Here is a 26464-nt window from a genome sequence, read left to right as displayed (position 1 = left end):
AATCCAGACTGATAAGCGCATCACACACGTGTATGACAGTTTGGAAGGAAAGACGGACGGGGAGTCGGCGTTTATAGACATGAGACGCGGAGTAGTTTTAGACCTGTCAGCTTGAATTCGTTTTTTTTTTTTACAAATTGATACAAATAAATAACTTAGTGTAACATAAAAATTAATATTCAGGTGCATTACAAGTAAGAGGATATATTGTTTTCCATATAGCAAAGATATAAATAATGCATTGAGCGTGTTATAGTAGAAATGTAAGTACTGAGTGCATCTAACCCTGCTCTCCTGTATTGTAACATCCTGTACCTCTTACATCCTTATGTGCCTCTGCATGGCAACATATCCCCTAATACAGCCTCACTTAGCATCATATGCCCTAATACAACCTCACATAGCAACATATGCCCTAATACAGCCTCACTTAGCAACATATGCCCTAATACATCCTCACGTAGCAACATATGCCCTAATACAGCCTCACTTAGCTACATATGCCCTAATACATCCTCACGTAGCAACATATGCCCTAATACAGCTTAATTTAGCAACATATGCCCCAATACAGCCTCACTTAACAACATATGCCCTAATACATCCTCACGTAGCAACATATGCCCTAATACAGCCTCACTTAGCAACATATGCCGTAATACAGCCTCACGTAGCAACACATCCCCTAATACAGCCTCACGTAGCAACATATGCCCTAATACAGCCTCACTTACCAACATATGCCCTAATCCTTCCTCATGTAGCAACATATGCCCTAATACAGCCTCACGTAGCAACATATGCCCTAATACAGCCTCACGTAGCAACATATGCCCTTATACAGCCTCATGTAGCAACATATGGCCTAATACAGCATCTGCATGGCAATATATGCCATAATACAGCCTCACGTAGCAACATATGCCCTAATACATCTTCACTTAGCAACATATGCCCTAATACATCCTCACGTAGCAACATATGCCCTAAAACAGCCTCACTTAGCAACATATCCCGTAATACAGCCTCACATAGCAACATATCCCCAATACAGCCTCACGTAGCAACATATGCCCTAATACAGCCTCACTTAGCAACACATGCCTTAATACATCCTCACATAGCAACATATGCCCTAATACAGCATCTGCATGGCAACATATTCCCTAATACATCCTCACGTAGCAACATATGTCCTAATACATCCTCATGTAGCAACATATGCCCTAATACAGCCTCACATAGCAACATATTGCCTAATACAGCCTCACGTAGCAACATATGCCCTAATACAGTCTCACATAGCAACATATGCCCTAATACAGCCTCACGTAGCAACATAAACCTTATTCCAGCCTCACGTAGCAATATATGCCCTAATACAGCCTCACGTAGCAACATATGCTCTAATATATCCTCACGTAGCAACATATGCCCTAATACATCCTCATGTAGCAACATATGCCCTAATATAGCCTTACATAGCAACACATGCTCTAATACAGCCTCACGTAGCAACATATGATCCTAATACATTCTCACGTAGCAACATATGCTCTAATACAGCCTCACATAGCAACATATGCCCTAATACAGCCTCACATAGCAACATATGCCCTAATACAGCCTCACGTAGCAACATATGCCCTAATGCAGCCTCACCTAGCAACACAGGCGTATCTCGATCGTCTCAGGGGCGAGTCATATCCTGCGATCCCGTACGCAGAAAACATGGCTCCAGCGCCTCAGTTACGGCGGTCCTTCTGAGCAGTAATGGCAGTCATTCAGTTGTGGACAGCTGCGATGGCTCAGGCGGGCGTCTCAGTGCAAGTCCCAGACGCTCTTACATTAGCATATATTCATACATCCACAACTGTGAAAGCATTAGTGTACAACACTGAATGAGGCCCATAGAGTGTAAGCTCCACTGGGGCAGGGACAGGTATTCTCTATACAGCGCTGCAGACGATACTACTCTTGTGGGCCTGATTAGTAAGGGAGATGAGGACAGTTTAAGGGAGGAGGTAAATGGGGGCAAAATAACAATTTGTTGTTAAATAGTAAAAAAACCATGGAGGCGGTTATAGATTATAGAAGATCTAGGAAATCCACTCCACAGCCGTTGTTTTTGAATGACAAGAAGGTAGAGTTGGTTAGTGGGATTAAGTTTTTAGGTATTAACTTTGCTGGGGATTTACCATGGTCCTACCACATTGCAGCTGTGGTCGGTAAGGCTCAGAAATGCCTTTTCTTTCTACAAAGACTGCGATCAGTGGGCTTATCGAAGCCAATGCTTGTAAATTTCCACCGCTGGGTGATCGAGAGTCTTCTGATTTATGCTGTTACGGTGTAGTATGGGAATTCCAAGTGTTCTCATCGCAGCTCTGCTGAGAGAATTAACGTCCAATCTCTGCCAAAGTCAGATGATATTTTCTCTAGGAGGAATATAGCAAAAGCCGAGAATATTATTTCTGATCCAAGCCGTCCATGTTACTCGCTGTTTACATTGTTGCCCTCCAAGAAACGTCATAGATGTCTTAGATACCGAACCAGCAGGTTGCGTAACAGTTTTTCCCTTCTGTAATCGTTAGTCTGAACCTTTAATACTGTGTATTTGTAATTTTATATGAGTTGTAAGTGTATTGCATTATAATTTCACTATGCATGTTTCTTAATGTTGTAGTGACAACAATAAATTATTCTATTCTATATTCCCTACCACATGCTCACACACATACACACTAGGGTTAATTTTGCTGGGAGCCAATTAACCTACCAGTATATTTTTGGAGTCTGGGAGGAAACCGGAGCACCCGGAGGAAACCCACGCAAGCACAGGGAGAACATACAAACTCCACACAGTTAGGGCCGTAGTGGGAATCAAACCCACAACCTCAGTGCTTTGAGGCAATAACGCTAACCATTACACCATCTGTGCTGCCCCACACAGATTCCCCGTAGCACAGATCCCTCTCACACAGAAGATTCCCCCTAGCACAAAATATTTCACACACACAAAAATAGATCTTCCCCTTCAGGGCTGGGTACAGGATCCTGGCAACACCAGCATCCCGACTGGGTTAGGATACCGACACCCGAACCCTACCCGTAAACCTAACCCTGTCTCCCTGCAGCCTAAACCTAACCTCCCCCCCACAGCCTAACCCTTTCCCTCCCCTCAGTGCCTAAACCTAACGCCTAACCCTCCCCCTAACCACAATACTTACCATCGGAATGCCAATTACATCCCCCCCCTCACACAGGTCGCCCCCTAACAGAGAAGATCCCTCACCCCTTAAGCTGGGTAAACACTAGACGATATGTCATCTGATCAAACAGACACAACAGGCACATCGACTAATGTGTACCCATGATATGCGCACTCCCACGGGTCGCTGCTGACCGCCAGGATCCCGTTTTCAACTCTGAAAGGGGATCTCCTCTGCTAGGGGGAGATCTGCGTGTGTGTGTGTGGGGGGGGGGGGAGGAATCTTTTGTGCTAGGGGAGATATCCTGTATGAGGGGGATCTGTGCTACAGGGAGTCTGTGTGGGGATGGGATCTGTGTGAGGGGGGAGATCTTTTCTACGGGGAATATGTGTGTGGGGATGGGATCTGTATGAGGGGGGGATATCTGTTCTACGTGGAATATGTGTGGGGGTGAGATCTATGCTACGTGGAGTCTGTCTGTGTGGGTGTGGGATCTGTGTGAGGGGGATCTGTGCTACGGGGAATATGTGTATAGGGGTGGGATCTGTGTGAGGGGGATCTGTGCTACGGGGAGCCTGTGTGTGAGGGTGGGATCTGTGTGAAGGGGGAGATCTGTGCTACGGGGAGTCTGTCTGTGGGGGTGGGATCTATGTGAGGGGGGAGCCTGTGTATAGGGGTGGGATCAGTGTGAAGGGGGAGATCTGTGCTACGGGGAGTCTGTGTATGGGGGTGGGATCTGTGGGCCTGATTCAGGGCCAGACGCTATTTGCGCTCGCTCGTTTAGAAAAAGGGGCCGGATATTTAAATAGAGCGCTCGCTCTTTGCGGTCTGTTGACGCCTCTATGTCTGAACGAGCGAACGAAACATGCGCTCGCTATTTTAAAAAAAAACGCCCCCTGGCCGCTCGCATCCTACATCATCTCCGCTATTTATTAGATTAATCGAGTACATCGAAAGGCGTCTGAACTGCTCGCAGTGCTTGTGGTAGCATTTTCCTACCGCAATCATGCGAGCAGTTCAGGCTAAAAGACAACCAAGTGACGTGGTCTATGACGCTGCTGTGTTAATTATGCACACCCTTAAAACGCCCGTTTTGATCGTTTGGCACGCCTGCGTTCGGATCTCCACTCCCCGTTTTCAAGCACCTTCCCCTGTTACCACCCACAAACGCCTCATCCTGTCACTCAAATTAGCAGGCATTCGCTATTTTGCGAGCACACAATTTCCGACCGCAATGACTGGTTCGCGCATGCGTATTACAACCCATACTCATGCGCAGTTGTGCGAACATCGCTCGGAGCGAACGAGCGGCCGCTTACAAGCGGCTCTGAATCAGGCCTTGTGTGCGGGAGGAGATCTTCGCAAGTGGGTCGCTGCAGAATGCAGCATGACACTTTGCTCCACCCTGTCAGACCCGGCATTGGCAAGTGTGTATTTACTTGCCACATGCAGGGTCCCGTCGCAGGCGATGTCGTGCTGGGTACACATCGTGTAGTGTGTACCCAGATTTACACAGAAGGCATAGTGACGAGGTGGCAGCTACTAGTGTCTGCAGGGAAACCCCCTATCCTGTTACACAGTGATTTACAAGCTCCCAGCCAGTGTTCTGTTGTACACAGCAGAACCTCCTCACCTTTTTCTCCTTTGTGTGTTTCCTCTGTCTGCATACAGTATGCCAATTTCCTTCCCTTCCCAGTGCTGCTGCTGAGCTCCAATGCCTGAATACTTCCTAAACTGGTCACCTGATCATCAGAGGTGTCCATCAAAGCTCAAGGCGCGCCCCCTCACATTAAGGCATGCCTCCAGTAACTCTTTTTCTCTGTGCTTTTTAGGCTGCTTCGTGGCCCAGCCCCCAGCTCCGGGCAGTGTGTGAGCTATCAGAGGTGAGGCTGAACTCTCACTGCCTCATCTCTCATCTCTACTTGTATTTCCAGGGAGTGCTGTAATTTTGGTGAGCTTTGCGTATAAAAACGCTCAGAATAATACAAAAAAGATATATGTAAGTTCTAAATATCATCTTTGTATTATTCTAATCGTTTTTATAGTTAAATCTCTGCAATCTGCCAGGGAGCATGGCTGTGAGTATACCCTGACTGCAGGTCCCTGCCTGTTACAGACAAGGGTGTATACTATGTATTATAGGGAGAGATGGGTTATTTATGCCAACGATAGGTCTTATCACTAGGGGGGAGATGCACTAAGAGAGATAAAGTACCAGCCAATCAACTCCTATGTCAGCTTACAGGATGTGTTTGAAAAATTACAGTTAGCAGCTGATTGGATGGTGCTTTATCTCTCTCTGCCGGCCAGCGACAGCATCATGTCACTTCCAGGCTGATAGTAATACTAAAATGCAATTGTTTTCTTGTGAGCGCTTATGAGAACATTGACATTGGTATTAAATCATTACTAACCCATTTACATAACTCATTAACCCTATTAGCGTGGAATAAGCCTGACATGACTCTAGATCCAGTGGTAAATTAATGAGAGCAGACTTGCCCGCGGTTATGTGACGGATACGATGGTACAGCCCTGGACTCGCCGTGGCTTCGGGCTGCGGATGAACATCGCTAACACTACATGTGTTCTCTCTTCTCTCTGCTCACTGATGTCCTGGGCTGTAATCTCCCCATCTCTTCACTAGCAATGGTGTTTTCTAAGGGGGAGATGGGGGCTAAATACACCCCAGATAGGCACAATTAGGACCATTTACATAACAGTTACAAAACAGCATCTAATGGATTAAAATTCAGAACAAATAATATTGTTATGACTTTAGGGCCTGATTCAGAGCCGGACGCAATTAGCGCTCGCTCGTCCAGAAAATAGGGGTGGCTATTCAAATCAACCGTTCGCTCTTTGCGGTCTGTTCACGCCTCTAGGTCTGAACGAGCGAACAAAACTTGCGGTCGTTTTTTCAAAAAATACACCCCCTGGCCGCTCGCATCCTACGTCATGTCCACTATTTATTAGATTAATCGAGTACATCGACCAGGGTATGAACTGCTCGCTATTCTTGGGGTTGGTTTTTGCTACCACAATTTTGCGAGCAGTTCTGGCTATAAAATAACCCAGTGACGTGGTCAATGACGCTGCTGTATTAATTATGCACACCCATAAAACGCCCGATTTGACCTTTAAGCACGCCTGCGTTCGGATCTCCACTCCCCGTTTTCAAGCACCTTCCCCTGTTATCACCCACATACGCCTACTCCTGTCACTCAAATTATCAGGCATTCGCTATTTTGCGAGCAAATGAATTTCGACCGCACTGACTGGTTTGCGCATGCGTATAACGATCCGTACGCATGCGCAGGTGGACAAACATCGCTCGGAGCGAACGAGCGGCCGCTTACGAGCGGCTCTGAATCAGGTCCTTAGTAATAATCAGCAACTAGTTGTCCACATTTGGGAACATTTTGCAGCCTGACGTTACTGTTATAGATTAGCATCAGAAGTGGCGCTAAGCAGCATCTGCCCTTCTGTATTACCGACTTCTTCCTGGGCGGTGACGGGGAGGTGTCCGTCTTATAGGCGTTCCTGGGCGGTGATGGGGAGGGGTCCGTCTTATAGGCGTTCCTGGGAGGTGACGGGGAGGTGTCCGTCTTATAGGTGTTCCTGGGAGGTGACAGTGAGGTGTCCGTCTTATAGGGGTTCCTGGGCGGTGACAGGGAGGTGTCCGTCTTATAGGCGTTCCTGGGAGGTGACAGGGAGGTGTCCGTCTTATAGGCATTCCTGGGAGGTGACAGGGAGGTGCCCGTCTTATAGGCGTTCCTGAGAGGTGACGGGGAGGTGTCCGTCTTATAGGCGTTCCTGGGCGGAGATGTCCGTCTTATAGGCGTTCCTGGGCGGTGACGGGGAGGTGTCCGTCTTATAGGGGTTCCTGGGCGGTGACGGGGAGGTGTCCGTCTTATAGGCGTTCCTGGGAGGTGACAGGGAGGTGTCCGTCTTATAGGCATTCCTGGGAGGTGACAGGGAGGTGCCCGTCTTATAGGCGTTCCTGAGAGGTGACGGGGAGGTGTCCGTCTTATAGGCGTTCCTGGGCGGAGATGTCCGTCTTATAGGCGTTCCTGGGCGGTGACGGGGAGGTGTCCGTCTTATAGGCGTTCCTGGGCGGTGACGGGGAGGTGTCCGTCTTATAGGGGTTCCTGGGCGGTGACGGGGAGGTGTTCGTCTTATAGTCGTTCCTGGGTGGTGACGGGGAGGTGTCAGTCGTTCCTGGGAGGTGATGGGGAGGTGTCCGTCTTATAGGCGTTCCTGGTAGGTGACGGAGAGGTGTCCGTCTTATAGGCGTTCCTGGGAGGTGATGGGGAGGTGTACGTCTTATAGGCATTCCTGGGGCAGTGACAGGGAGGTGTCCGTCTTATAGGCGTTCCTGGGGCAGTGACAGGGAGGTACCCGTCTTATAGGCGTTCCTGGAAGGTGACGGGGAGGTGTCCGTCTTATAGTTGTTCCTGGGCGGTGACCGGGAGGTGCCCGTCTTATAGGCGTTCCTGGCCGGTGACGGGGAGGTGTCCGTCTTATAGGCGTTCCTGGGCGGTGACAGGGAGGTGTTCGTCTTATAGTCGTTCCTGGGCGGTGACGTGGAGGTGTCAGTCGTTCCTGGGAGGTGATGGGGAGGTGTCCGTCTTATAGGCGTTCCTGGGAGGTGACGGAGAGGTGTCCGTCTTATAGGCGTTCCTGGGAGGTGATGGGGAGGTGTACGTCTTATAGGCATTCCTGGGCGGTGACAGGGAGGTGTCCGTCTTATAGGCGTTCCTGGGCGGTGACGGGGAGGTGTCCGTCTTATAGGCGTTCCTGGGGCAGTGACAGGGAGGTGTCCGTCTTATAGGCGTTCCTGGGGCAGTGACAGGGAGGTACCCGATTTATAGGCGTTCCTGGAAGGTGACGGGGAGGTGTCCGTCTTATAGACTTTCCTGGGCGGTGACAGGGAGGTGTCCGTCTTATAGGCGTTCCTGGGGCAGTGACAGGGAGGTGTCTGTCTTATAGGCATTCCTGGCCGGTGACGGGGAGGTGTCCGTCTTATAGGCGTTCATGGGCGGTGACAGGGAGGTGTCCGTCTTATAGGCGTTCCTGGGAGGTGACGGGGAGGTGTCCGTCTTATAGGCGTTCCTGGGCGGTGACAGGGAGGTGCCCGTCTTATAGGCGTTCCTGGGCGGTAACAGGGAGGTGTCCGTCTTATAGGCGTTCCTGGGCGGTGACCGGGAGGTGTCCGTCTTATAGGCGTGTTGCAGGCATGTCGGTGAAAGTGGTTGCGCTCACTAGGAGGCCATACATGGAAGGAGAGGCTGCACCTGCTATAGAGCTGGTGCAAGTTTAGATGGTGTGACCCATGGTGGTGTATGAAGACGCAGCAATCAGTATTACTGCGTATACGGGCGCTTCTGTGGCCTCCCCTGAATCAGCCCCACAGAGAGCTACTACAAACGGGACATAGTTCTGAGACCGGCGGGTGCGATGCTGTCGGTCTCAATACCGACAGTGGAATCTCGGCAAGGGATTTAAGACAGGCGTTGAAATACCGACGCCTATCTTAATCCTGACGCCGGAATGCCAAAGGATGCCATCCCGAACGAGGTAGGTCCGGGGGGAAGTTTAGTTTTAGGGAGCGTAGCTGGGTTAGGGTTAGGCACCACTGGGGGGGGTTAGGCACTAAGGGGGATGGTTAGGTTTAGGCACCAAGTGGAGAGGATTAGGTTTAGGCACTAATGGGGAGGGTTAGGGAGCGTGGTAGGAGGGTTAGGCTACAAAAAGGGATGGTTAGGGCTCGGGGGGAGGGTAAGTATGCTTACCTGACCCCTGTCGGGATGCCAACCATCGGGATACTTTGTTGATACTGTGATCGGAGGCACCCTGAAAGCCGGCATTACATACCCATTCCACCACAAACTAATTACACTTAGAGAAAAGCGTTCTGTAACTTGTAGGGGCGGAGTGGGCAATGTACAGTGTGTGGTAAGCAGTGCCCTACATCACCCTCACATTGCACATGTTACCTCGCAACCCCATAGGGATTTATTGTTACCTCGCAACCCCATAGGGATTTATTGTTACCTCGCACCCCCGTAGGGATTTATTGTTACCTCACACCCCATAGAGATTTACTGTTACCTCGCACCCCCGTAGGGATTTATTGTTACCTCACACCCCATAGAGATTTACTGTTACCTCGCACCCCCGTAGGGATTTATTGTTACCTCGCACCCCGTAGGGATTTACTGTTACCTCGCACCCCCGTAGGGATTTATTGTTACCTCGCACCCCCGTAGGGATTTATTGTTACTTCTTTCCCCCGTAGGGATTTATTGTTACTTCGCTCCCCCGTAGGGATTTATTGTTACTTCGCTCCCCCGTAGGGATTTATTGTTACCTCGCTCCCCCGTAGGGATTTATTGTTACCTCGCACCCCCGTAGGGATTTATTGTTACTTCTCTCCCCGTAGGGATTTATTGTTACTTCGCTCCCCCGTAGGGATTTATTGTTACTTCGCTCCCCCGTAGGGATTTATTGTTACTTCGCTCCCCCGTAGGGATTTATTGTTACTTCGCTCCCCCGTAGGGATTTATTGTTACCTCGCACCCCCGTAGGGATTTATTGTTACCTCACACCCCCGTAGGGATTTATTGTTACTTCGCTCCCCCGTAGGGATTTATTGCTACTTCGCTCCCCCGTAGGGATTTATTGTTCCCTTGCACCCCCGTAGGGATTTATTGTTACTTCGCTCCCCCGTAGGGATTTATTGTTACCTCGCACCCCCGTAGGGATTTATTGTTACCTCGCACCCCGGTAGGGATTTATTGTACCTCGAACCCCGTTAGGGATTTATTGTTCTTTATCTCTGACATGTGACCGCCATCCTCACACTATAACACATTAATGTGTGGCTGTACCTATGTAAATAACTGCCGGCGCACTATAAAACGCAGCCATTGAAGGTTGAACAGGAAACACGATATAGTTTATTGCCGCATTATTGTGTAATGTGAGCTGTGAATGCAAACTGTAAACCCGCAAATGCTAAATCATATTCACAATCATTATTCCCGGACCCTTCCATGTGAATTATGAACTGGTTATAATTCTCTTCATACCTAATACCTTTATACACATCACCTGCTGTAATATAGCCATACACATAACACGTCTCCCCCCAGCACTGACACCCCCATACATTACCCTGTGCACCCCCATACATTACCCTGTGCACCCCTGCCGGCCGCCATTCCTCATCCCTCAGCCAGTGACAGAACAGGAGGGACCTGGGGTGACCCTGATTCTGTTATATCTGGCTACACTCCGCGCCTGTATCTGTGAGAGCCATGTGTCAGGGAACACATACAGCATGGACACGTTACCCTATAGCTACCAGTCCAGCTCTGTAATATGCTGCGTATAGTGCAGGGAAGAGGAGCTGCCGCCCCCATATAACGACACTGACAGACCCTGGGCCCAGTGCAGCTCAGCTGTAGATGCTCGCACGCTGCGTTCACGGAAACTGATGTGTATAACCACGCGTATGCCGAGTTCTACTTATCTGTCGCAGATTCCTGAGCCGCTTGCATGACCAGGCACCGGCCAGGCGGCGTCAGGCTTCATCAGTCGCGATGGTGATCCCACCCTGCGACGTCGGTCACAATGTCTGACTCCTCCTTCATTTGCACGTGAGATGGACGGATTTGCACAGATGCTCGTGTTCCGCTTTCTGTGAATCAGTCCCAGAGTCAGGTAATGCCTACTTAGGGCCTCATTTATTAACGAGTTTTACCATACCCAATGCGTGATAATACTCGCTGTGTATGATAATAGTGCTCCAGCCAATCAGCTCCCAACTGTCATTTTTCAAACAGATGACAGTTGGGAGCTGATTGGCTGGAACACCATCATCATACACAGCGAGTTTTATCACGCATTGGGTATAGGGGGAGGGTGGTAGGGTTAGCACTAAGGTGGGAGGGTTAGGTTTAGGCACAAAGGGGGGAAACTTAGGTTTAGGCACTAATGGGGAGGGTTAGGGTGCAGAGTAGGGAGGGTTATGGGGAGAAGGGGGGAGGGTAAGTAGACTTACCCAACCCCTGTCTGGATACCAGCCATCGGGATGCCACTGGCAGTATTTTGACAGGGGGCATCCTGACAGCTGGCATAACATCCCCATTCCCAGTTAGCATTACATTAGAGTTACATGAAAAGTGTATGCAAAATGGCATTGCTGACATTCACACCATGTTTACAATCTGAATGCCGACTTGATATATTACACCTGTATGAACCCTTTCTATATTTCTAGTGTCTGTTTATACGATTGTAACTCGCCATGTACAACACTCACTTGGTAACAATAATAGTTGAATGCGTCATTTTTACACAATGGCCTATAGACATCCACTATAACGCTGTGTCCAGATGAGGAGATTTATGTATATATTACAGGTTTTATCTCAACATAGAATCATTTCATAAACAAATCAATTAGAACATTATTGCTTTAAGAGTTCTGCCTTGTCTAAATACATCTAAACCTAATAAAAGTAAGTGATTGATCATAAAAAGTGCTTCTGTATTGATAAGAAGAGAATCAGTATTTGCAGCTCTTAGTAAACATATTTCAGCCATAAAACAAGCTAATAGATTGCGCTTCCAGATTTGTCGGAAAAGAACATTGTGATTTATTACCCAACAAGAATACAGGACGTTTTATAATTAACTGAGAATGAAATTAGAGATTTAGGGAACATTAACGGAATTAATTATCGTTCTGTAATACGCAGATATGTATGAGAGATGCGCGGCTCGCTGGGGGCCATCAGTCACCACGTTCTTATTTTTGAGAAGAAAATATCATATATGATATAACTGAGATGTTGGTTGTGGTGTGAGGGGTATCCCGTCACGTGTTCTCCCCGTGTTTCCTTCACTTTTCCCCGGATGCGCCTTGTTCCCTTCCTCACTCTAAATCAGGAATGGGGAACCTCAGGCCCGGAGATCATATACGGCCCCCGGAATCATTTGTGCTGTCCCTCTGAGCTTTTTTCTGCTAGCCTCATTTGGCTATTGGGGTGCCTAGAATGGCGCCCTGCTGGGGAAGCAATCGGGAAGCCGACTGCCTAAATACCGGCAGCCGGCTTCCCGACTGTCTTATCCCGGCATGGGTGAAATGCCGGGCATCTAGATGTAGACGCCCACATTTCCCCGACGCCAGGAAACCGGCGCCCGGCATCACGATCGTAGTGATGCCAGTCGGCCGCGTGCGTACAGCCGCGGGGGAGAGGGTTAGGTTTAGGGTTACCGGGGGGGGCTTAGGGTTAGGCACCCCCCCGGGAGGGTTAGGGTTAGGCTAGGGGGAGGGAGGGTTAGGGCTAGGCACCCCCGGGGGGGACTTAGGGTTAGGCACCCCCCCGGGGGACTTAGGTTTAGGCAGCGGGGAAGGGTGTGGTTAGGGTTAGGCACTTAGAGGGGGGATTAGGGTTAGGCATTTGGGGGGGAAGCTAGGGTTAGGCACCCCTAAGGAGGGTTAGGGTTAGGGGGGTTAGGTTAGTCTATACTTACCTATCCACGATCGGGATTTCCAGTGCTGTCGGGCTTCCGCTGCTTCGCACTCTGCTCCTGTCGGGCTGCCGCTGACGGGAATCGAACCATACCCATTCCCCCTGCAGCCAGAATCTATGCAGCAGTGCCACCTGTAGCGTTCTTAGGAAGCTTCAGACGGTCACACTGCTGCCATTACAGCTCCCTGGAGCATCCTCGGGATGCTCGGGGCATTGCTGTAATCACAGGTGATTGTGGCCCCGCCCCAGTGAGACGTCACACGGAGGGGGCGTGGCCTGCACCAGGCCCACGAATACTGTTATATATATCAAAATGGCCCTCGGCAGAATAAAGATTCCCCACCCCTGCTCTAAAACATATTGGTGGATTAATTGACTGCTGACAAAAATGGACCCTAGGGTGCGTAGGGTGGGGAATATAGATTGTTAGTTCTACTGGTACAGGGGCTGATCTGAATGACAGAAATATGCAATGTACAGCGCAGCGCTATATGGCATTCTGTACATAACCAAGTGCTAATAATATAATAAGGGAATCACCATAACTGATCTGGCTTTACCAGAAACTGCTCCAGATTTTGTATTATTGCTTATGTGGTGTGAAAAGGCTGCAATTTATGCCATATATCAATGGTTTCCGACCTTGGGGCCTGACTCACCCAGGAACGCAGTTGCTTATAAGCACGCAATTGGCCGATTGTTGCGTTTTGCGTATGAATCGCAGTGCGCAATGCACGAACCAGTCATTGCAATCAGGACTGCGATCGCAGTGTCTACGCAGACCCATCGCAGAGTGATTGACAGGAAGTGGCGTTTGGGGGTGGTGACGGGGGGGGGGTGGTCGCTGAAACGTAGGCGTGCCAGTGCGTTTCAATGGCATTGCATGGGTGTGCATAAATTAGCCAATGTGATGCCCTACGCAGCCCGAGGTCTCATAGCGTGCGCTGAAGTGAGCAATTGCTGGGTAAGGTCTGACCTGTCTTCACTCTGCGTGAGGTTGCGATGGTACGCGATTGTACCAATGTTTTTGCAGTCTTGCTAAACATTACGGATGTGCGTATAGGTGAAGCGGGCGTCCTTATGTTGTGTTGCGGCGGCATAACGATAAATTCAGAGTGGAACTGCGTGCGTACGTTATATTGCAATCAGTAGTGAATCAGGCCTTGGTCCTCAAGACACCCTAACAGTCCAGGTTTTAAGGATATCTGTGCTTGAGCACAGATGGTTAAATCAAATTGACTGAGGTACTAATTAAGCCACCTGTGTTCAAGCATGAATATCCTTAAAACCTGGACTTGAGGGTCGTGTTTGGAAAGCAATGGCTTGTATGTTAGTTGTGGCCTCCTATAACTTCATATAGAAACATAGGGCCTGATTCAGACCCACTCGCGAGCGGCTGTCCGCTCGCAAGTGGGTCGATGGTGTGCACTGCGCATGCGCATGACGGAGGGAGCTCCGTCGTGCGCATGCGCGAGACGCGACGAGCGAAGGACTTTCCTTCGCTCGTTGTGTCTGATCAAAGGGGGCGTGCTGTCGATGTTGATTGACAGCACGCCCCCTTTGGTGGGCGTGCCGGGGGCGTGCCTCCCAGACGAGGCGTTCCCAAGGGAACGCCTACCGCCAGAAGCCGGCCCACTGACATCACTAGTGATGTCAGTGGGAGTGATTTTGGCTCTGATAGAGCCAAAATCACTCTGGGCCTTGCGGTTGAGAAACTCAACCGCAGGCTCCGGCTCGCAGTGGCGATGGTCAAGACCATTGCGGCCATCAACATGCACGCTCGTATAGGCTGTGGGTGGTGACCCACAGCTATACGAGCGTCCAGGAGGACGCTCCATAATTATGGAGGTGGGCCCTGATTCAGAGCGAGCGCTCTGGTCAGAGCGTCCGGCTCTGAATCAGGGCCATAGACGTGACGGCAGAACCACCGCGCCCATCTAGTCTGCCCTTTTTTACCTTGTGGTGACCTCCGCCCTATGTGATCCTCAGGTTGTGTAAGGATATTATTGTGCTATTCCCAGCATGTCATTGCATAACCAACATTAAGGTCATTTATTTTTTATGGATCTACTTCTTCTGCTTTTGTCCTGTTCTATAATGGGCCGGAGTTTGTGGCCCCTTCATTTGTCTGATAGGGGCCCATTTACAGTATCAATAAATGTTTGCGGCTTAGTCCCCGAAAACACCCATTTTCGTGGAGTAACCTCAAATATTTAATATCTCCCCAATGTTTGACAGAGGGACTGCAGTAGATATCTCCGATACCTGCTGCAATCCCTCCATTCCTGCCGGTACCCGCAACCCCCAAATTTACCAAATTCCCGGGATGTGATGTCAGAGATTGGCCCCCGCAGCTACCGCCATTTGAAGATGGCGGTAGCCCGCTGGAGCCTATGAGCTACACATTGTAAAAACTACCGGGAATAGGTTCCATTGGAATGACTGCGGCGCACGTGTGGTCAGTAGAACGCGCATGTGCTGGAGTCCCAGCACAGGACTGAAGAGATCGCTGACGGCTCACTCACGGCACATAGCAGGGTCGGGCGCCTTTGTGCTTTTTGTTACATAGAGGTGGTATGGCTACATCCTGCAATGCGATCATGGGCACTAATATCGCCCCATTAATAAATGGGCCCTTAAATGTGAAGTTCATCAAACAATAAACCTGTGAGCCAACTACAGAACCCGACGACTACTAGAATCCCAAGTGTCTTATAGTCAGCCAAGGAGAGAAGTGCTGAAAGATATTGGGTCATATTTGCCAACATTAGAATGGGAGGTCTTGGAGGGACTGGTCCTGCTATTAGGCGAGGGGGGCATGGCTCCATGAATTACGTCACAGCAGCCCCTGCCGTACTGTGGGCCTGATTCAGAGCCGCTCGCTCTGAAGCAGGGCCGGACTTTTTTTTTTTTTAAGAACGGCCTCCTGGCCGCTCGCATAGCTGTGGGTGACCACCCACAGCTATATTGAGCGGCCAGGAAGATGGTCGCGATGGTCAAGACCATTGCGACCATCGGTCTTGCAACGAGACCTCTTTGCCGCAAGCCCCAGAGAGCTTTCAGCTCAAACAAAGCCGAAAGCTCTCCCACTGACATCACTTGTGATGTCAGTGGGGCCGCCCCCAGACGGTAGGCGTTCTCCTGGGAATGCCTCCGTCTGGCCAGCAACCCCCCCCGGCCCGCCCACCAAAGGGGGCGTGCTGTCACTCAACATCAACAGCACGCCCCCTTTGGTATGAGACCCAGAGCGTCGGATTGCCCGTCGCTATCTGGGTCTCGCGCATGCGCACGACGGAGCCGGCTCCGTCGTGCGCATGTGCTCTGGGCCACCATCAACCCGGTTGCGAGCGCTCAGCGCTTGCAACCGGGTCTGAATCAGGCCCAGTGTGCAATTTGGGGAAGTGGGCGGGGTCCTGAGGTTTTGTCTGCTACATACAAGAACACCATAGAATAGCCCATATTACTGTACACGCAGCATATTTCCTTCTCTCCTGTCTGTTACTGTCCTGTATCTCATCTGATATAACATTGGAGTAGTTACATTGTTGCACCACGCAGTTTGGGCCGGTGGCGAGGAAGTTATTACTAGTCAGCGTGAGGGGACCGGTTTGTGTTGCTGTCAGGCCCTGTTGTGTGTAATCCCCCCTCTCCCACACTCCCCCAGTGAGGGTCTGCCCAGTGGTGGCGTCAGGGGTCCCAGGGGCTTTATGCCGTATCTGAGGCGGATTATTCATGGGGTTTAGCAGTGAAAACAGATTAGTTTGTGTGCAGGGGTCACCCAGCCGTGTCAGAGGGCAGAGGAAAAGGCTTGCCACAATAAATGCGCTGTGTAACCACATGAAAAGGCTCCTAATTCAGTGTAAACATAGAACTTCCCAGTGTACCCAGTGTAAATACGCTGATTCTCTGGCTGAGGCTCCTGTGGTTTCTGGCTACCAGACTAAGGAAATAAGTGACCAGCCTGCTAATACTGCTCCGACAGGCTGCCGCTGCTGATTACTATATACAGGACCAAGGTGCAAATCCACCTGATCAGGGAAGAGTGGGTGCACCCAAATACCTCAGGGCACAGAGCTTATTCTCTGCATGCATTGTATCCCTCGTCTAACATTGTATCGGGATGTAGTCGGCATCCCGGCGAGGACAGGTCGGGATTCCGGCACCAGTATCCCGACCGCCGGCTTCCTGAAGGTAAGTATCGGGGTGTTAGGGGGAGGTTAGGATTAGGCATCGGGGAGGTTGTGTTAGAATTAGGATGCGGGGAGGGGGAGGTTAGCTTTAGGCATTGGGGAGGGGGTCTTATGTTTAGTGTACAGGGAGGGGGAGGTTAGGCTTAGGCACTAGGGAGGGGAAGTTAGGGTTAGGCACCGGGGAGGGAGGGTTATGGTAGGGATTAGGAAAATACTTACATGCGTTCATTTGGGTGTCGGGATTCTGGCTGTCGGGATGATTGATGATACTGTGTGATTGGTAGCTCTGTGTGATTGGTAATACTGTGTGATAGGTAGCGCTATGTGATTGGTGATACTGTGTGATTGGTAATACTGTGTGATAGGTAGCGCTGTGTGATTGGTGATACTGTGTGATTGGTAATACTGTGATTGGTAGCACTGTGTGATTGGTAATACTGTGTGATTGGTAGCGCTGTGTGATTGGTAATACTGTGTGATAGGTAGCGCTGTGTAATTGGTGATACTGTGTGATTGGTAATACTGTGTGATTGGTAGCGCTGTGTGATTGGTAGCTGCGTGTGATTGGTGATACTGTGTGATTGGTAGCACTGAGTGATTGGTGATACTGTGTGATTGGTGATACTGTGTGATTGGTAATACTGTGTGATTGGTAGCACTGAGTGATTGGTGATACTGTGTGATTGGTGATACTGTGTGATTGGTAGCACAGTGTGATTGGTAGCACTGAGTGATTGGTGATACTGTGTGATTGGTGATACTGTGTGATTGGTAGCACAGTGTGATTGGTGATACTGTGTGATTGGTAGCGCTGTGTGATTGGTGATACTGTGTGATTGGTAGCACTGAGTGATTAGTGATACTGTGTGATTGGTAGCACTGTGTGATTGGTGATACTGTGTGATTGGTAGCACTGTGTGATTGGTGGCACTGTGTGATTGGTGATACTGTGTGATTGGTAATACTGTGTGATTAGTAATACTGTGTGATTGGTAGCGCTGTGTGATTGGTAGCTGCGTGTGATTGGTGATACTGTGTGATTGGTGATACTGTGTGATTGGTGATACTGTGTGATTGGTGATACTGTGTGATAGGTAGCGCTGTGTGATTGGTGATACTGTGTGATTGGTAATACTGTGTGATTGGTAGCACTGTGTGATTGGTAATACTGTGTGATTGGTAGCGCTGTGTGATTGGCAGAAACGCATCGGTCATTGGCCCTCATTCAGAGCCGTACGCTCTGAGCAGAGCGCACGCTCTGAATGAGGGCCACCCTCCATAAAAATGGAGCGTCCTCCTGGACGCTCGTATAGCTGTGGGTCACCACCCACAGCCTATACGAGCGTGCATTTTGATGGCCGCGATGGTCGTGACCATCGCGACCATCGAAACTGCGAGCCAGAGCCTGCGGTTGAGGTTTTCAACCGCAAGCTCCGAAGTGATTTTGGCTCTATCAGAGCCAAAATCACTCCCACTGACATCACTAGTGATGTCAGTGGGCCGGCTTCTGACGGGAGGCGTTCCCGTGGGAACGCCCCCGTCAGGGAGGCACGCCCCCGGCACGCCCACCAAAGGGGGCGTGCTGTCAATCAACATCGACAGCACGCCCCCTTTGATCAGACACAACGAGCGAAGGACTTTCCTTCGCTCGTCGCGTCTGGCGCATGCGCACGACGGAGCTCCCTCCGTCGTGCGCATGCCAGTGCAGAACATCGACCCACTTGCGAGCGGACAGCCGCTCGCGAGTGGGTCTGAATCAGGGCCATAATTTGTTATGTGTACGGGGATCGGCCCAATCCTGCATATAAACAAACGTCACCTCAATGATTGGACGCCAGGTGATCATTGGAAGCAAAGCAATTATTGTGTAGTGTGTACGCTGAACATCTGGTGTCATCAGCAACTTTCCCATCCTCGGAATTTGTCTAGTAGTTGGCAAATCTACAGGTGCGTTCCCAGCTCCACATGAGACAGATATACAGGCAGGGATTGGCACCTGGCAGCACGTGGGCACCTGGGAGGACTGTGGGGCATATCTGCAGCTATAGGGATCTGTGCAGCACTGTGTGACCTGTCAGTAATGTGGGTCTAGTCACAGACATGGGGGAAAGGTTATTACAGAAGGGATGAGAAACATATGGGAAGCTATTCGCCTCAGTCTGCGCAGGGCTGCGCCATTTTACAGCTCTCTGTCGTTTGGCTTTAGTCTCTTTGATGGAATCCCCCCTATCTTTTGTTTTCCTACCCAGGATCGCACAGCGCACAGACACCCCGCGGCCAGGACGCCATCGTGACTCCTCCTGCTACACATAGGGACATAAATAAATGCTTTTTTGCGTAAAATTTTAGAAGTGAAAATGGTACATCCGGGGGATACCTCATATGTGTGGGTATCCCCTATATATTATTTGGTAACTTGTGGATTGACCTTCCATTTTCTGTGCAGCTGTTAATGAATACAAATATAATAATGTTAAGTTGTGGATTTGTTTTGCAGCTCAGGCCCTTTCCCGTTTATATGGAGTGAATGTTAATGTCTACCAGTCTATTAGGTCAAGAGGAATCTGCTTTTATTGCCTACAAATGCCAGGGGGAGAGATAAATTCCCTCACCGCCAGGCGCTAAATAGCTGTGTTAAAAAGCTTTACTGGTCTCTGAAGTAGTAAATGGATTCTAAGTGTTTTACTTTTAAAAAAAATAAAAACTCTTATTCCCCCCATATGACTTCTCAGCGCTCATTAGTCCGGTGTAACTAGCTTACATCCATCTCTCCGCCGCAGTCGCCTGCTGGTCGGCATGATACAGACCGCACTGTAATATCCTAGATGTTTATTGGACTTGATGAGAATAAAGTCGCAGTTGCTCTGACGCAGGCGGCCATGTTCAGGAGGGGATTCTGCACCTCCTTAGGTGCGATCGCCGATGGTGCGTCTTAGTACGCGCAGCGGCAGATTAGCGCATTTGAATAAGGAGGCAGTCACAGCTGCATCTAGCATATGTAGGGACCAAGCTCCCGCTATCGGGAAGCAGTAACGGAGTGACTCCAGATCATAGGCTCAAAACAGGTCCAAACAGCAAATAAGGATGATGAGTATATAGCGAGAGGATTGTAGATCTGCGCAGTAAACAAAGAATACGCAGCAAAAACAAGTCACGATTCAAGTAAATACACTATTACTGTACTTCTAGGAGTTATATACAGAAAAAACGAGTGACCAGTTATTATTATTTATTTATTAACAGTTTCTTATATATAGCGCAGCATATTCCGTTGCGCTTTACAATTGGCGCATTAATAGAACAAAACTGGGTAATAACAGACAGATATATAGGTAGGAAGGCCCTGCTTGCAAGCTTACAATCTATAAGTTATCGCGCTCCTCTTTGACGGATATTCCAATATTACAGAGGAGCGCAATAATCGGTCACTCATTTCTGTCAGCAAATGAGGATGGGCAAATGTTTGGGCCTAAGGCGGGTGAGATGGGGGTTTGGTGGAGCAGCCGTTGGCCAGGCGTGATAGGCCTACGGCTCTGTGACATGATGGCGGCAGTCACCTGGTTCTCTCTCTCTATTTGCAGATCCCCACATCCAGTACGAGAGGATTGGCGCAGATGTTGTAATTAAATGCGGGGCGGTGGATCATAACGCTGTGGTGACGTGGACGGTGAATGGGACTGATATAGACAATTCCCAGCTGAATGGCTCTTCTCTCCTGTTACATAATGTGGATTTATCGCACAATGGCTTCTACTCCTGCTTCGAAGGGTCCTCGTGGCAGCTCTGGCATCAGACCATCCTTAAAGTGGGACGTAAGTATCTCAGCTGCGTTATATAATGGAAGTGTGCTCAATATACCTCCATATGCTGTGCTATAATAACCTGTGCTGCCATATACTGATACTGTGTACCTCTCTATGCTGTGCTATAATGTCCGGTGTTGCCATATACTGATACTGTATACCTCTATATACTGTGGTCTGATGGCCTGTACTGTCATATACTGATACTGTGTACCTCTATATACTATGCTATAATACCCTATACTGCCATATACTGATACTGTGTACCTCTATATACTATGCTATAATACCCTATACTGCCATATACTGATACTGTGTACCTCTATATACTGTGGTCTGATGGCCTGTGCTGCCATATACTTATACTGTGTCCCTCTATATGCTGTGCTATAATCACCTATTGTCCATATACTGATACTGTGTATGCTCTGCTCTAATGGGCTGTGCTGCCATATACTGATACTGTGTATGCTCTGCTCTAATGGGCTGTGCTGCCATATACTGATACTGTGTATGCTCTGCTCTAATGGGCTGTGTTGCCATATACTGATACTGTGTATGCTCTGCTCTAATGGGCTGTGCTGCCATATACTGATACTGTGTATGCTCTGCTCTAATGGGCTGTGCTGCCATATACTGATACTGTGTATGCTCTGCTCTAATGGGCTGTGCTGCCATATACTGATACTGTGTATGCTCTGCTCTAATGGGCTGTGCTGCCATATACTGATACTGTGTATGCTCTGCTCTAATGGGCTGTGCTGCCATATACTGATACTGTGTATGCTCTGCTCTGATGGGCTGTGTTGCCATATACTGATACTGTGTATGCTCTGCTCTAATGGGCTGTGCTGCCATATACTGATACTGTGTATGCTCTGCTCTAATGGGCTGTGCTGCCATATACTGATACTGTGTATGCTCTGCTCTAATGGGCTGTGCTGCCATATACTGATACTGATACTGTGTATGCTCTGCTGTAATGGGCTATGTTGCCATATACTGATACTGTGTATGCTCTGCTCTAATGGGCTGTGTTGCCATATACTGATACTGTGTATGCTCTGCTCTAATGGGCTATGTTGCCATATACTGATACTGTGTATGCTCTGCTCTAATGGGCTGTGCTGCCATATACTGATACTGATACTGTGTATGCTCTGCTGTAATGGGCTATGTTGCCATATACTGATACTGTGTATGCTCTGCTCTAATGGGCTGTGTTGCCATATACTTATACTGTGTATGCTCTGCTCTAATGGGCTGTGTTGCCATATACTGATACTGTGTATGCTCTGCTCTAATGAGCTGTGCTGCCATATACTGATACTGATACTGTGTATGCTCTGCTGTAATGGGCTATGTTGCCATATACTGATACTGTGTATGCTCTGCTCTAATGGGCTGTGCTGCCATATACTGATACTGATACTGTGTATGCTCTGCTGTAATGGGCTATGTTGCCATATACTGATACTGTGTATGCTCTGCTCTAATGGGCTGTGTTGCCATATACTTATACTATGTATGCTCTGCTGTAATGGGCTATGTTGCCATATACTGATACTGTGTATGCTCTGCTCTAATGGGCTGTGTTGCCATATACTGATACTGTGTATGCTCTGCTCTAATGGGCTATGTTGCCATATACTGATACTGTGTATGCTCTGCTCTAATGAGCTGTGCTGTCATATACTGATACTGTGTATGCTCTGCTCTAATGGGCTGTGCTGCCATATACTGATACTGTGTATGTTCTGCTCTAATGGGCTGTGCTGCCATATACTGATACTGTGTATGCTCTGCTCTAATGGGCTGTGTTGCCATATACTGATACTGTGTATGCTCTGCTCTAATGAGCTGTGCTGCCATATACTGATACTGATACTGTGTATGCTCTGCTCTAATGGGCTGTGCTGCCATTTACTGATACTGATACTATGTATGCTCTGCTCTAATGGGCTGTGCTGCCATATACTGATACTGTGTATGCTCTGCTCTAATGGGCTGTGCTGCCATATACTGATACTGTGTATGCTCTGCTCTAATGGGCTGTGCTGCCATATACTGATACTGTGTATGCTCTGCTCTAATGGGCTGTGCTGCCATATACTGATACTGTGTATGCTCTGCTCTAATGGGCTGTGTTGCCATATACTGATACTGTGTATGCTCTGCTCTAATGGGCTGTGCTGCCATATACTGATACTGTGTATGCTCTGCTCTAATGGGCTGTGCTGCCATATACTGATACTGTGTATGCTCTGCTCTAATGGGCTGTGCTGCCATATACTGATACTGTGTATGTTCTGCTCTAATGAGCTGTGTTGCCATATACTGATACTGATACTATGTATGCTCTGCTCTAATGGGCTGTGCTGCCATATACTGATACTGTGTATGCTCTGCTCTAATGGGCTGTGCTGCCATATACTGATACTGTGTATGCTCTGCTCTAATGGGCTGTGCTGCCATATACTGATACTGTGTATGCTCTGCTCTAATGGGCTGTGCTGCCATATACTGATACTGTGTATGCTCTGCTCTAATGGGCTGTGTTGCCATATACTGATACTGTGTATGCTCTGCTCTAATGGGCTGTGCTGCCATATACTGATACTGATACTGTGTATGCTCTGCTCTAATGGGCTGTGCTGCCATATACTGATACTGTGTATGTTCTGCTCTAATGGGCTGTGCTGCCATATACTGATACTGTGTATGCTCTGCTCTAATGGGCTGTGCTGCAATATACTGATACTGTGTATGTTCTGCTCTAATGAGCTGTGCTGCCATATACTAATACTGATACTGTGTATGCTCTGCTGTAATGGGCTGTGCTGCCATATACTGATACTGTGTATGCTCTGCTCTAATGGGCTGTGCTGCCATATACTGATACTGATACTGTGTATGCTCTGCTCTAATGGGCTGTGCTGCCATATACTGATACTGATACTGTGTATGCTCTGCTCTAATGGGCTGTGCTGCCATTTACTGATACTGATACTATGTATGCTCTGCTCTAATGGGCTGTGCTGCCATATACTGATACTATGTATGCTCTGCTCTAATGGGCTGTGCTGCCATATACTGATATTGTGTATGCTCTGCTCTAATGGGCTTTGCTGCCATTTACTAATACTGTGTATGCTCTGCTCTAATGGGCTGTGCTGCCATATACTGATACTGTGTATGCTCTGCTCTAATGAGCTGTGCTGCCATATACTGATACTGATAATGTGTATTCTCTGCTCTAATGGGCTGTGCTGCCATATACTGATACTGTGTATGCTCTGCTCTAATGGGCTGTGCTGCCATATACTGATACTGTGTATGCTCTGCTCTAATGGGCTGTGCTGCCATATACTGATACTGTGTATGCTCTGCTCTAATGGGCTGTGCTGCCATATACTGATACTGTGTATGCTCTGCTCTAATGGGCTGTGCTGCCATATACTGATACTGATACTGTGTATACTCTGCTATAATGGACTGTGCTGCCATATACTGATACTGTGTATGCTCTGCTCTAATGGGCTGTGCTGCCATATACTGATACTGTGTATGCTCTGCTCTAATGGGCTGTGCTGCCATATACTGATACTGTGTATGCTCTGCTCTAATGAGCTGTGCTGCCATATACTGATACTGTGTATGCTCTGCTCTAATGGGCTGTGCTGCCATACTGATACTGTGTATGCTCTGCTCTAATGGGCTGTGCTGCCATATACTGATACTTTGTATGCTCTGCTCTAATGGGCTGTGCTGCCATATACTGATACTGATACTGTGTATGCTCTGCTCTAATGGGCTGTGCTCCCATATACTGATACTGTGTATGCTCTGCTCTAATGGGCTGTGCTGCCATATACTGATACTGTGTATGCTCTGCTCTAATGGGCTGTGCTGCCATATACTAATACTGTGTATGCTCTGCTCTAATGGGCTGTGCTGCCATATACTAATACTGTGTATGCTCTGCTGTAATGGGCTGTGCTGCCATATACTGATACTGTGTATGATCTGCTCTAATGAGCTGTGCTGCCATATACTAATACTGTGTATGCTCTGCTCTAATGGGCTGTGCTGCCATATACTAATACTGTGTATGCTCTGCTCTAATGGGCTGTGCTGTCATATACTAATACTGTGTATGCTCTGCTCTAATGGGCTGTTCTGCCATATACTGATACTGATACTGTGTATGCTCTGCTATAATGGGCTGTGCTGCCATATACTGATACTGTGTATGCTCTTCTCTAATGGGCTGTGCTGCCATATACTGATACTGTGTATGCTCTGCTCTAATGGGCTGTGCTGCCATATACTGATACTGTGTATGCTCTTCTCTAATGGGCTGTGCTGCCATATACTGATACTGTGTATGCTCTGCTCTAATGGGCTTTGCTGCCATATACTGATACTGTGTATGCTCTGCTCTAATGGGCTGTGCTGCCATATACTGATACTGTGTATGCTCTGCTCTAATGAGCTGTGCTGCCATATACTGATACTGATACTGTGTATGCTCTGCTCTAATGGGCTGTGCTGCCATATACTGATACTGTGTATGCTCTGCTCTAATGGGCTGTGCTGCCATATACTGATACTGTGTATGCTCTGCTCTAATGGGCTGTGCTGCCTTATACTGATACTGTGTATGCTCTGCTCTAATGAGCTGTGCTGCCATATACTAATACTGTGTATGCTCTGCTCTAATGGGCTGTGCTGCCATATACTAATACTGTGTATGCTCTGCTCTAATGGGCTGTGCTGTCATATACTAATACTGTGTATGCTCTGCTCTAATGGGCTGTTCTGCCATATACTGATACTGATACTGTGTATGCTCTGCTATAATGGGCTGTGCTGCCATATACTGATACTGTGTATGCTCTTCTCTAATGGGCTGTGCTGCCATATACTGATACTGTGTATGCTCTGCTCTAATGGGCTTTGCTGCCATATACTGATACTGTGTATGCTCTGCTCTAATGGGCTGTGCTGCCATATACTGATACTGTGTATGCTCTGCTCTAATGAGCTGTGCTGCCATATACTGATACTGATACTGTGTATGCTCTGCTCTAATGGGCTGTGCTGCCATATACTGATACTGTGTATGCTCTGCTCTAATGGGCTGTGCTGCCATATACTGATACTGTGTATGCTCTGCTCTAATGGGCTGTGCTGCCATATACTGATACTGTGTATGCTCTGCTGTAATGGGCTGTGCTGCCATATACTGATACTGTGTATGCTCTGCTCTAATGAGCTGTGCTGCCGTATACTGATACTGTGTATGCTCTGCACTAATGGGCTGTGCTGCCATATACTGATACTGTGTATGCTCTGCACTAATGGGCTGTGTTGCCATATACTGATACTGTGTATGCTCTGCTCTAATGGGCTGTGCTGCCATACACTGATACTGTGTATGCTCTGCTCTAATGGGCTGTGCTGCCATATACTGATACTGTGTATGCTCTGCTCTAATGGGCTGTGCTGCCATATACTAATACTGTGTATACTCTGCTCTAATGGGCTGTGCTGCCATATACTGATACTGTGTATGCTCTGCTCTAATGGGCTGTGCTGCCATATACTGATACTGATACTGTGTATGCTCTGCTCTAATGGGCTGTGCTGCCATATACTGATACTGTGTATGATCTGCTCTAATGGGCTGTGCTGCCATATACTGATACTGTGTA

General features: G+C 48.6%; 1 protein-coding gene across 3 annotated transcripts in view; it reads left to right on the top strand.

The window, feature by feature from the left end:
- The window catches only part of CNTFR (ciliary neurotrophic factor receptor), an 822875-nt gene that overhangs the window by 527490 nt on the left and 268921 nt on the right, over positions 1–26464 (top strand). For all 3 annotated transcript variants that reach the window (XM_088458405.1, XM_088458403.1, XM_088458404.1), the window contains one exon: positions 20526–20756. In XM_088458405.1, the coding sequence (XP_088314531.1) occupies positions 20526–20756 (231 nt within the window). The remainder of the gene's footprint in view (positions 1–20525; positions 20757–26464) is intronic.

This window comes from Taudactylus pleione, unplaced genomic scaffold (assembly GCF_031769625.1).
Source record: "Taudactylus pleione unplaced genomic scaffold, aTauple2 ptg000830l, whole genome shotgun sequence".
In the NCBI taxonomy this organism is placed as follows: domain Eukaryota; kingdom Metazoa; phylum Chordata; class Amphibia; order Anura; family Myobatrachidae; genus Taudactylus; species Taudactylus pleione.
Note: the sequence above shows the minus strand (reverse complement) of the source record. Positions and strands in the feature narration are given on the sequence as shown.